The sequence below is a fragment of the Pectinophora gossypiella genome, chromosome 19 (genome assembly GCF_024362695.1).
Source record: "Pectinophora gossypiella chromosome 19, ilPecGoss1.1, whole genome shotgun sequence".
Taxonomy (NCBI): domain Eukaryota; kingdom Metazoa; phylum Arthropoda; class Insecta; order Lepidoptera; family Gelechiidae; genus Pectinophora; species Pectinophora gossypiella.
Genome location: NC_065422.1, coordinates 7,152,879 through 7,166,897, shown reverse-complemented (window position 1 = coordinate 7,166,897; position 14,019 = coordinate 7,152,879). Strand labels below are relative to the sequence as shown.

The following is a 14,019-nucleotide window of genomic DNA, read 5'->3' as shown; positions in this document are numbered from 1 at the left end:
TACACAGCACTCGGATCGAATTGATAATAATACCTACTAGTCAGCCAAATAGCTTACAACATTTTGAGATCTACTTGTCTATCAATACTCGGCTAAATGATTGATTGAATGACCCAGTGAGTTATGATCACTAATGATTGGAAGGAACTTGTGCAATGTTTTAGGGCAATCGAGAGAAGTATAATGACGCATATCGCATTCTTATGAAGCTTCCTCGCTTTTGTAGCGCGTCCAGCATGTTTGCCGAGGCGAGAATGCCCGACTTTTTTGCTATTGTTAGGGCACGTATATCTTCATTTTGGGACAGATTGCGTTGCTCTGATAATAGCATGCTTAAAGTTGTTAGCCGAGACTTGACTAGCCCGATGATACGGTACTGGATCAAAGTACATCGGGAATCAAATAAAAAATGATCGCACCACATTTATTTTGTGTTAGTTTATTTTTTTGTGTTATAGACGGTAGGTACTATTGTACCTTTAAGTAATTCGTATTATACAATTATATTTATAATGTAATCATTGGGTTTTTACCTTTAATAAAAACATTTTTATTTTTTTATTATTTATTAAGTACAATTACAGTTGGAATCGACTTAATGAACGTCGAGTTATATTTTCTCACGCTATGAAGGGAAATTGTGCGTGATTATTTAATGTATTAGTCTACTGCGCTTATCTATTGGTATCTCGTTATTTTATAATGTGATCTTTAAACTTTTCCTGCAGGCTCTGCACGGCGCGGCGCGAAGTATATGGAGGGTTACGACCAATAAACGCAGCGAATGCTATCTACGTAGATAGCCGTCGTACGGCTATTGGTCGAAGCCCTCGATATAATTCGCGGCGTGTTTGCCGTAGCGCGAGAGCTATCGCGTTGAGTATCTATTCTACGTTTAAAAAAATGCAAAGAAGTCTTTACGAGAGGATCGTATTTTTTTATTACATCATAAAACATTACGGCAGACATTATATCTATAAGTATTTAATAATACTGTAAAAGCAAAGATCGTAAAGGTTCTTTCTTTATGCAAACCCATTTTAACAATAATAACACACCTAGTAAACACACACACACACACACACACACATACATACACACACACACACCTGGGTCTGTCGTGGTATGTTTGCACATGGGTATTCACATTGGTACGTGGTATTTTTATATTTTTCGATTCGCAGCGAGCTCTCAAGAGCAAGCTGACAAAACACTATCTCCATTAAAAAATAGTTACATTAGTATAGTTTCTTTGTCTTTTATACCAACTTGTGCAATAATTATATATTATGATATAGGACTGTTATTAGTAGACATTTTAGCTGTTGAGGAGTTAGTCTCAACAGACTAGGTGTTGTTTTTTATGACGAATGTTGTGTTCACTTGTAAGTTGCTTACACACATTAGTACTGTTTTACTTTGCTTAATTATGTCTTATCTAAATGTTATAATGTGCATAGCTGTACGTGATTCATTAAATAAATAAATAAATATAGACCTAGTAAACATAGAAATATTATTATATATTAAGTTGAGCAGCTGTTTTTTTTTTGTCCAGCAGAGATCTGTGAAAGTGTGTTTAAGGCCTGTAATGCTTACACGTCAGTTCCAAGCCTAATGGTGGTCGATTTAACAAGTCAATTACGAGTATTACGCAGTAGTACGTATCTGTAGTGCATTGATAGGTATTGGAGCTTGAAATGAGCAGCATTGTGCGATTGTGAGCGACTGTGACGGCTGTTGATGAGATGTCTTAATAGAATAACCATGCAACAGGTGTTTCATAATAACATAAATACTTTATTTACAATAACTACTAACCCAATGAGGGACTTTCCAGCGTTCCCCAAAAACAATGTAGATGGCGCTGTAATTATTTTCCTTCGTTTAACCATTACACCACTGGGTCCTCCTGTCCATGCGAAATTCTTTCTTTTGTCCCGTCCAAGTCAGTTTCTTTTTCGATATAAATTTTCTCTTTATAAGTTTCTATGTGTTGTTTATGAATATGAAATAAATGTTTAGCAACTTAAAGAATGCCACCTTGTCTTAAGATATTAGGGCATCGCTAGATAACTACTTAATTTTAATCATAATAATTCCCCTAACGTTAACTAGTTTATTGCGGAGCCGCATAGCTAAACTGTGCTTCAGAGGGCACGTTAAGCCGTTGGTCCCGGCTATTATACGTTAAACATCTCCGCAGTGAAGCAGCGTGGTGGAGTATGCTCCACACGTTGATTGAAGGGAGGTCTGTGCCCAGCAATGGGACGTACATCGGCTGTTTATGTTATGTATACTTAAACTGAAGCGTAAAGTGTAATCATCATTAATAAAACTTATGTAATTCTCGTATGTTTACTAAAGAAACTTGAAAGAGGAAAAAGTTCAAGGAAAAGAACCTGTTTCTGTTGCACTTGACGACGGTGGTGTAACAGTGCCGTAACCGAGGACCGAAATGGCAGCGCAACCTGTCCGCTGTGATATTTACGAATATGGCACAATTAAACAATCCCGAGGCGAAATATGAAAGGCAAAGCCTATAGATGCAGCTGTATTATTCAGTCATAGACCCCGTATCCTGACAGAGGGCAGCAGTAACTGTCAGTACTTTTCAGAGGCGGAGGACCGGAGTACGGCTTTGAAATAGACTACTCTAGGCACCATCCCACTTGCGTCAGACAGAGTACTGCGGGGAAGGCAAGAGGGAAACCACTGCCCTATTTTTTCCTAAAAAAGTAGCATGGAGAGTTAGGAGAATGCTACACCGACTACAAATTAGTGATGATGATGATGATGAGACCTCGTATAACAAATAGACAGCCAATTTCTGTAACCGCGGTGCATCTTGTCACAAGCGAGGGTGTGTAACGACAATCTACAACCAATATCGCACTTTATTTGAACAGCCATAACATCTTAATTTGAGGGAACGGACTTATACTATCTACATAACTTAATCTATAAGTATTTACAACACATTTCGGATATTTTTTCAGATAAACTCCTTAGCGACTGTGAAAGTATTCGAATTCGAATGCGACTTAGAAGAATATTTTTCTATGCGACGGCGGTGAATGCAACTTTTTGAACATGGTTATTATTGTTATTATTGTAGTATCTAAGTAAGTGAAATTCCATGGTCTCTGCCTAGCCCCACGGGAAATGTATTGTATGTACGACAGTGGACGTGACGTATCTAAGATATGAATAACGCCGTACCTATATTTGCCTGGTGTAGTAATTTCCCGTAGGCGGAGTGGAGACAGGATTTTAATTTGCTTTCGTCCACACATTACACTCATTTATCTGTTCACACGCGTGTTTCGATTATGAAAATTAACGTTTTTAATATAATAAATAATTATTGTCCTTGTCTTCCCTTAACATGCATTTTTAATTTTACATTCATATATTCATCCATCTTAAACACTTTATTGAGTCATTTCATTATCCGTTATACCTATGCAGAGAACATATCTTCTACATATCACTTCAGAAAAGACATGTTTATATTTATACCATGGCTGTTATTTGCTTTTTAAACTCTCGAGGACCGGTTATGCAAAGAGTATTGTCATGTCAGTGTCTATGAAGTGTTATTGACACATCCTGTGTCTATTGAAAAAATGGGAAAGCGGACGGATCGTAAGTAATGATATTTTGTAAACTATAGAGTTCCATTTGATGCGTGATATGGAAATAGTGTACCATGCATCGTGGACTTGTCATAAATTTAGGGATAACAGGAGAACAACGTGACTATTACAGTAGTTGTTTTAAGAGTAATGAGTAAATTTCTTCGCACTTGTTTTGTGGGGCTGCCCTTAGACTTAACTAATAGAGAAATTGCTCGTGAGTTTATAAGTACGGTCACGAATACTAATATGTATACGCTTTGAAACCATGTCACATTAACTTTTTTGACAAATTAAACCGTCAGTCTCATTAAATGTCAAATATGATAGAGCGACAGGGTTCTAAAGTGGGTACATGATATTGCTCATGACTGTACGTAATAAACGTTTACAACTATAGTCAAATGAACATTAAGACCCCATGGCACCCTCTATATGCAAACCGGTCGCATCAAGCCAAAGCCTTGGTTTTGCAAGTAGCATTTCATAACATACTAGTAAGTGGTAATAGTTACGTAAGGGAAGGTACAGAACAGACCGCCGGCCGCGGGGTCCATTCTCGAAACGCAATCAAGACGGCGGGCTTTAACTAATCGATATCCAAAATATTATTGTGGTACGGTTGGCTGGATATCGATTTTGGGGACAGGTGTTGATTTAGTATAAACTTTCATGGTCGCTTCTGTCGTTTATGAATACTATTAAAAATGGCTTGTCACTTGTCTCAAGAATTTTGGATCTCACGCCTCACTGGATAATTATATAGCTGCATACATTACACACATACATGACACGCGAATAAGTAGGTGTGTATCTATACATGTGGGTGTGATGCTATGTTATGAATGTTGGATAATTACATATTTGAAAGTTAATCCAGAGACATATTCGAGAGAGAGAGAGCCTCCAGTGGGCATAGGCCCAGCAGTGGGACAACAAAGACTAGAAAATACTTATACCTTTATAACTACACGACTAAAGTCAAGTGTGAAAGGACTTATTTTGTTATAATCTCAAAAAAGCGCATATTTATGTGTATAATGTAGCAGGTTAGATAAGATAACAATAATGTAAATGCTTTATGGTACGAGTAGATAGTTTTATTAAGTATGTCATGTAGATGTTCTATTAATGGTTCCCTAGAGAAATTCAACAACTGAACGGACCAAGGGTGACATGCATTTTTAATTACAATGCAGTAAAGCTGTATTATTCGAACTGCCTAGTTTAAATTGAATTTTATACTTTTAATTGCAAAAATAAAATAAATTTAATAAAGTTGTAGAGTTCGTAGTACCGTTTATTATCCACAGCTATAAATATAAAACACATCTTTTTAAATAAGTTTCTTATTGATAATTTTAGCAATTATTACTCCTAAACTCAGCATAAAAGTCACATAAATACCTAATTATTCGTAAATAATAATAAAAAATAGTCAACACATTAAAACTAAAAAATACACATATCTCATAAATAAAACTCATGTTATCGAATGCACAACTTTTTAACTAAACAGTTTCTTGACCCCAATATCAATGTTGCATTAAACGTTTCGTTCAATAATTTAAATCGCAATGGACAACAGAATGAAAATTCATACGCATAAGCATTACCTAACGTTGGTAACTTCGATGAAACATGCAATCTTTCGACTACTGAATGACTTATTCTGGGAACCGCTTTCGCTGGTATAGCGTACGCACTGCGCACCCGCATACCTACTTTTGTTTGCTGTTTTAAACTCCATAAGAAACTACGCATACCAAGTTTCTTATAGAGTTTGTAACATTTACCAGAGTGGAAAGAATCACAAGTATTTACAAGAGATTTAAAAGAGAGGTTTCCTTACAGCCAAAACTAGATGAACTATTTTTGAAACCTGTATTGCGACAGCCTACCAACCGCCTTCAATTAACCAAAACAATCCATATTGTCCCATGTAGACCGGGCATGATAAATTAAATAAAGAGTAGAAGGACTTAAATTGTGGTACTCCACATCCCTTCCAAATTAGGCAGAAAGGATAAATCGCCCGATTCTTTGAATTTTATTCGTCGTTTTAGCTACATTTACAAGATCAAGTAAAAAGTCATGTTATTGTAAAAGTGATGTAATTGTATAAACAATAAATAGCTGCTTTAAAATGCAATAATGCAAAAATCTAAGATTACTCACAAGTACGAAACAGATAATAATACTAAGGCATGCAACTGAAGATAAATTCTGGGTTACGTTCTTAAAAACAGGTTTTTACATCCAATATTGTGTAAAGAATTTCATCAAGAGAAGCGGTATCGTTTTTTGTAATTAAACAGTCCACGATGGTCTATAATTGTTAGGTAACCGCGCGCGCGCATTCCGAACCGATCTTGCATCGCAACGAGGACCAATGGCGACACTTTCCATTTTCAAATCATCCAATCGATGCCTTTTTTAACATGCACTTTCTGCGCGTAGCGTTCGATGAATCCCAATGAACAACACGTTAAAAACAGCTTAAGTTGTGATAAATATTCACGCCGTGACACTTTCGGGGTGAACGCTTAGATTGTATAACAAGTGCTTTCACTTTCCTTAAAGTGCTAAAAATGTATTCCTTATTGGCTAGGTGAGTCTAACCGTCTAACGAGAAGTCTGACATACAAACACCAGATTTTATGGTGTTCCGTGAAAGCGTAAACATGTTTCAGTAGTAAATCGACCAGGGAGCTTACACAATGTTTCTGTGAAGTGTTAAATGTCACTTCAGCGGAATATGATCTAATCGTGCAAATTCTTGTATCGTATATTATAATGCTCTTGCTTCCTTATCAGTAGGTACCCGTGTAGATATTTAACACTGCGTATCATTTTTCGTTACAGCAAGATAAGACACGGAACACGTTTTTGGGTTCCCATAGATCGTGTCGTCTCGTAGTAATACACCCCGGACACTTCATAAGATAAATCATTATTACCGTGCAACGTGTGCCGCTTACCGAGTAAGCGAGAGTGAGATAGGCAGTTCATGCGTGCTCTCTTTTACCCCGTAGCGGGTAACTAAAGTAAGACCCTGAGAGGGTGACGTAAATCGAGTACGGCGCCCGATACGAATTGGTGCGGGGCGGGAAATTACCGTTGTATACATAGTATTAGTCTTTATTCTATGGTAGTAGTCTTGTGTGGTTGCAAATTTTCTTCGGACGATTTGTGGCTTTGCTTACTACTTACTGGGTTTGAGTTACATAATATAATGTATTATGTAGTTGATAATTGACACGCCTTAGAATGCAAACCTGACGTGAATTCGATCGTGGTGCGAATTTTAACGACCTTTTGAATGACAAGAAGAATTTAAAGTCAATCCTTGGAATTCACAATCGGCTTTCCATTTCGTTTTATTTTATTCCGTTTACGTGCGAATTGAAGTGTTAAAGTTTGGTAATAATAGCATTAAAATAATACGTGTAACCACGTTATGTATTGATTTCTCGTAATAATGGTGATTTATAGGTCAATGACTATATGAGATACTTATAATTTGATTGATTATACGTAGGCATTATATTATTGATCAATAGATGTATTTAATGAATACCTTGACTGATTGGATCCGTAATCATATACACTTTTCCACTTTGTAAACATCTTATATTTCAATTTTTCCTCTAGCGAAAATACATATAATTTTACTAAATTATTATACTTAATATCTTTTTAATAAGTCGTTTTTAAAGCCACATCTTAAACAAAGTTTTTATTTCTAAACATGTTAATTATCTATAAGACATCTGTATTGTGTAATTTTCACTAACACAATTGGCTCGACCATAAATAGACAGCGATACGGTCTAACAGAAATCTCGGTGACGCGTGTGTGGTATTTAAGTTCATCTTACGACCGATGTACCTCTGTCTACCCCAATTGGGAATAGGTACAGACGTGAGCTTACGTCTACTGATAAAGCCACCAAATAGAACATACGCGACGTCCCTTTCGCCTAACCCAATGCAAAACAACTTAACGATAAGTATCTATTAACGAATGAAACTTAATTAAATGGCTTAAAACAAACAGCATTCATTACCACATAACAAGATACGCAATCTAACATAATTAGTGCTTACTCCAGAATGAAGTCGATAGTAGATGAATGTTGAGATAAGTGAGGAGATCCAAGCTGTATCGTAATGGGCCGTAATAATACCCCTAGGTACTGTATTGATATGTGCTGATCACGGACGGTAGTTTGTAGACAAAGCGTGAGTCGAAGGGAAAACTTGCTTCTTAAGGAATAATAGAGACTGCTTAGTGGAATACAGGGGATTGTGTGCGGTTCTGGACATTGAGCATGTTATAAGATTTTGAAGTATGTAGATGTGATAATATTACCGATATGAAGAAGGAAATATACGTCGCAGATATAAAACAAAAACAAAGGTTTTCAAATGAAAAACAGGAGGTGTACCTTTCATCATTTCATATCTTTGATAGATAGATGATTAAAGCAGCGTTCTTGTAACAGCTTTAGGATGGGTGTATCATAATATCGTAAATATTACACAAACCATTCAGCAATTAGGTTCATCGTTCTTATGGATGTCTAAACCTACCTTTAGGATTTAGACTTAGTATTAGCATATCCAGCCGGGTCTGCATGATAACCGCGCCGCGCGTGGCGCGATTTATATCGAGCGGTTCGACCAATAAACGATACGAATGCTATCAACGTAGATGGACGTCAAACGGCTATTGGTCGAAGGCTTCGATATAATTCGCGCCGCGCGCGGCGCGGTTGCCGTGCATAGCCTACAGACAATCTTAAATTCTCGATAAAACGTAATTAGAGTTCCAAGATGCATCTCGTTTACCTAACTAGAAAGTCTCTATTCACTTTGACCTGAAAATTACCTATCAAGAAAAACAGACTCGGTGAGAGATCTGCATATTTGCCGTCCGCATAATGAAATACAGCATTTTTTGCCGCTACAAGATATCAAGCGATACTTGTGTATGCAAATTTTATTACTAAATGCAGACAAGACAGTGAACTGAAGACAAATGAGGCCAAATGCTTAGAGTGCATCTGAGATAGTAAACATTACGAGATGCCATAAATCCTTGGAGGATCGTAACTTTGCAACATGGTTTATCTAGTGCTGTAAGCATGCGTAAACGTCTCGCACTTACATCATCTTTTGTATAGTACGACCGGTGAAGTTACCCATCTTTCTACAACGATTAATCTTTGCAAATACCTTTTTATTTTTAATTAAACTTCTTGCTCTAGACCTAATGTAACTGCTTTAAGTACTGCAAAAGTAATATTGCAAGAAGATAAATAATTCCTATTTTATAAAAGATAAATAATATCTAGAAACTAACAAATAAGGAAAATAAGATCTCAAAACAAATCGAAGACCTCTACCGGGGGAATATAGCGAATATTCTACCTATTCATATCATTTTAGTGACGTAAGTATGCTCCGCTAACTCTTTCTGTGTCAGAGATAAATTCACTGACAGTTTTATCTTGCTATCTTGTCCGACTTCAGATGTTTACTGGATGTATTATATTATTTGGAATTGTATTTTTGTATGTATTATAGCGAAATAATGTGTATTCTTTACAATTTAGACATATGTTTATATATCAAGCTTACATTTGTCTTGCTGGACTTAGTTCTAATATCTTTCCATAATTACTTATTTAAGACTTTAATTGCTACTTTTTAGGGAAAAATAGAGCAGTGGTTTCCTTCTTGCCTTCTGCCCCGATGTATATTTTAATTTATCTTATTTCTCTAAAACGATATCTAACTAATATAAATTTATCTAAATAGGTTCACGATTATTTTTGCTTGAATAGGTAGATTTCTTGCAGGTAAGTATAGTGAAAAAACGACTACTACTTCCTTATAATGGTTGCTATTAAACCTTCGTGAATCTTTATATTAAATAACAGGAATAGAAATGCGAATATTGGAGGTGTTTGCTTAACTTTGGAACTACTATATGAAGCGTTATAATGTTTCTTGCAGGGTTTAGTTTCAATACTTGTATATTAGTCTATTTCTTAGGAGAACGATATTGAATATATGGTATTTCCGTCAGTTTATGTTAAATGTTATTTTATTGGATATTAAATCCGAGTTAATACTGTGTACATAATTCTTAGAAATCCCTTTTTAATGTGAACATGGAAATGAATAAATTAAGACCGGTGCATTAATTATGGGGTTCGTGTCGACTTTCAATAGGCACATAGGCAGCATTGATAGGCAGTCTAAGTTGAATGTGTTTGCATCTCAGTAATGAAAGCCAGACAGCTGAAAGGCGTGCCTTTGACTAATCAATAAGAGTAGGTATGAATAAATTTCCGCTCCTAACAGAGATGTGAATGTTTTATGATGTTTAGAAATATTTGTAGGTGCGTCGGAGCCGGTTTGTTTGTAAATATACAAACAAGTTTATTATGACGACCATTTTTTTGATAAAGAACATATTATTCGATTGTCGTCGTGGAGATCCTTGGGGGAGGCCTATGCCCGGCAATGGGCGTCGTACGGCTGATAATGATTCGATTGTAATTTTCTTTCTAACATTTGTAAGACAAATATTGTACTCATGTTATTTTTGTAATTTTGACGTCATAGTTCTGAGCAATTACCAGGCTACCATAACAAACTTAGAGATCTAAGTAGGACTTACCTTTTTCAATTAAATCGTTCCATTTCTTGGCCCAGCCGCGCAAGCTCTTTGCGTACGTTTTCTCAATGTCTGCTCTCTCTTGCACTAAGGCCTGTAGTTCGCTGCATAGTCTGTGGCCGTCGTCTATTCGCCGTGTGGTACGTTTGTAGTTACCAGGCTCCCAGAAGGAGTCGGATGTGACTGAGAGCAGGGCTTGCTCGTCGCTGTGGTGCGACATGGCGGTGCGGCACTCACACACCGCCCCTCTGGAAGAAAAGAACCAGATTAGTAACATGATTATTGGCAGTTGTTGGGTTCTAATATTACATGTCAATATAACAAGCTCCTTACTTAGATTAAAAAGTGAATATTTGCTGTGCAAAATGTTATTGTCACACAAAAATGCAACGCAAAATGTGAAAAGAGTTACGCGACGATTAATTATTATTAATTATTGGTGATACGTAGTGCTTTGGTGTTATATTCTTATCGTGTGGGTTGTAAGGTGGAATACCAGCCTCATCAACCCTGGTGTCAGGGTTATTATTGAGCCGCTAAAGGCCCCTGGCTCATGTAACGACTACATACTTACATTAGTAAGTAGTAACCAACGAGTTAACGTGCCTTCCGAAGTACGGATCGTCTTACTTTCGGACAATCAGGTAATCAGCCTGTAATGACCTAACCAAACTAGGGATCACAAAGTGATTTATGTGATATGTCCCCACCGGGTGAGCTCAACGCTCAACCACTTAACCACGGAGGCTGTTTGGTGAAGTAAATTATGTTTTAATTCGATTTTGGAGTTCGAAAGGTCAGGAACGAGGGTGAAAGGTAATTCATGCTGTCTGATACTTTTCGGTCCCCGTATGCGCACGAGATGTTCCGCCATCGAACGCCTAGTGCCAAATTGACTCTCACGAGTCCTAATCTAATCTAGCCAAAGGCCAATCTAATCTAGGCAAAGGCCTCCCCTTCCTCTTTCCATTTTTCGCGTTCCTGTGCGTATTCCGGCCAATCCCTCCGGCAAGCGTTCAAGTCGTCACGCCATCTCTTTCGAAGTCTGCCACGACGCCTGTACCCGTTATGAGGCACACAATGCGTGACGATCCGTGCCCACCGCTCAGAGACCACAAGTCCTAGCTAAGTATATAATTTCCTAATAAGTCTCGTAAAATTAAGAAATGTATTTTTCTTTAAATTAGTTTATAAACAAAGTCCCAAGAAAATAAAACATTTATCTTAGTACTAATAAAAATGTAATTCAAAATATTTCACATTCAAAGGACTTGTGGTCATTCATTTGCCACAAATGGAGTTACATAGTCATCGCATTCTTTAGCGTTTAGTTTACGCATACGGCATAGCAATACTAACAATCTTAGTGATGTTAGCAAGAACATGTGATTACGGAACACTGACGAACCTACGGCCTTGATTTATCCAATCATTCGATAGTTAAAAAACTATCGAATGAATGAATAACAAAACCATACATACATATAAACTACATAAACATATCCCTGTTACCCACAGGAGTAAGCAAAGACTATGGGATTGCATTTGCTTCGATCCTGACACACTTCGCATGCTAGGAAGCAAGCGGAAGTTAGGAGGTGGGATGTGGAGGATCACATCCATCAATCGTTTCATACACTCACGCCAGTTCAGAGTAGATCGTACCAAACCATTTCTAAGGACAAGTCCAATTTGGTCGATGTATGTCCTCCTAGGTCTAACAAAACCGTCTAGGTATCTTCTAAATATATAAAAGGAGAAACTGACTGACTGACATATCAACGCACAGCCTAAACGGCTAAACGTAGGCACTTGAAATTTGGAAAGGACGTAGCTTAGGTACCGTAGAGGTGCACTAAGAATGGAATTCTCGAAATTCCCACGGGAACGGGAGTTAGCGGGAAAAAACCTTTGTATGAAAAAAAACATTCTCATCTCTGAATTCCAGACGAAAGCTTAATAGGTACTTTAGGGTTAGCCTCCTCTGATCGTATTTTCCTTTTATATTAAACCAAATTATCATAAACTAATAATGTAAAAATTTATAATAATCATTATTTAACTGAGCTACTTATACTCTAACCTCATTTAAAAATAATAAAATTAAGCATTTTTTAACCTTTCTCCCACACACACAAAGATCTCTCTTTTATAACACGCCACGCGGACGAAGTCGCGGGCAAAAGCTAGTGTTATATATAGCTACAACGTCTTGTGAGCACAACTTAATATCAACATAAACTTTATACTGAAAAGGAGCATGGAACAATCCATTGCGCTGGCACACCCTGGACACTTCATACAAAAAAACATCGTTTTACACTGACACTACACATTGACATTATCGTACATGCGCAACTGTGTGTGTGACGTTTGACGCCATACGATTAAAAACAAAAGTAAGACCGAGGCGGGGTGAGGTAAACCTAGCTCAGCCGCTGGTGGGGAGCGGAGAGATGCCGTTTTATACGCAGTATTATTCCTTATTTTATGCAGCAGGTCTATGAAGTATTTTACATAGTGTTAAAATTTTTCAAAGTCACAGGAAGAGGTGTTCGTGCTAAAGAACCACCTGTTGTTTCCTTTACCGTTTAAGCACGTGATCAATCCCAAAAAAAAATCAGCCTATATTAATTAATAGCCTGCCTGTTCTGTGTTTGTGGTCATTCATTATACAGCCTACCGGGATTCGACCATACGCATAAAGGCGCATTCTCAGGCATAGCGATTTTTTCCGACCTTGATCGATCCAATCATTTTACTATTCATATTGAATGAATCACTTCATACAATTATACTGTGTTTTTTATGACTCAGCGATGGAATAATAATTGAGATAATTTGTTTGTTTATCAATACAATATGTAATTTATATTAATTGTAAAACTACAGTTGAAGTGGATACCTATTTACTGCACACTACTTTTAGCAATAGAAATACTCTTTATCAATTGATATCTGTGGCAACGCGATAGTAAAGATATAACGTCTTACTTAGATAGGAATATTTAGATGTCCCTTGATATTATTATCCTAGGAATATATAATAATAGAATGACCCAATTTTTATGAATAGATGTTCAAAAGAGTGAGAGAAAAGCAATCGGTGATCCCACGACTATAGAGACTTCATAATTCTTCAACACACAGAAAAGAGGTTGACATAATATGAAGCATTACGTTTCACGCCTATATCCCCGCAAGGGTAGGCAGAGGTGTATAGCATATACCCCCACTCCTCGCCAGCTATGTTTAAATCCCATGTAGTAAGCGGCGAGCCTATCGCCATTAACTGGGCAGAAATCCTGGAAAACACGTGACATCAATTATCTATTATCCAAACATGAATTGAAACTGATAAAATTCGTATTCAGCGGTTCACAGTCTGAGCCGGTATTCAAACCCATGACATATACATATAATAACATAATTAAGATGTAAACCGCGCATTTTCTGAATAGGGCAATCACAGATCTCACTTATACGCTTACTTGGATTTGATAAAATTAAGAAAATTTTAAAATAAAACATATCAAACAAGTTGTAATATCAGACATAGACAATCTTATCAAAATATCATAAAGTGTTTGTACCCGCAAAATAATGTTGTAACCTTTAAATTACATGTTTTAAATACCATATCGTGACCTACCGGAATAGCAAAAACTTTGTAAAAATAAACCCGTAGAG

General features: G+C 36.9%; 1 protein-coding gene across 3 annotated transcripts in view; it reads right to left on the bottom strand.

The window, feature by feature from the left end:
• The window catches only part of LOC126375420 (protein kinase C and casein kinase substrate in neurons protein 1), a 125,222-nt gene that overhangs the window by 60,883 nt on the left and 50,320 nt on the right, over positions 1 to 14,019 (bottom strand). For all 3 annotated transcript variants that reach the window (XM_050022335.1, XM_050022333.1, XM_050022334.1), the window contains exon 3: positions 10,333 to 10,577. In XM_050022335.1, the coding sequence (XP_049878292.1) occupies positions 10,333 to 10,549 (217 nt within the window). In that variant the 5' untranslated portion in view covers positions 10,550 to 10,577. The remainder of the gene's footprint in view (positions 1 to 10,332; positions 10,578 to 14,019) is intronic.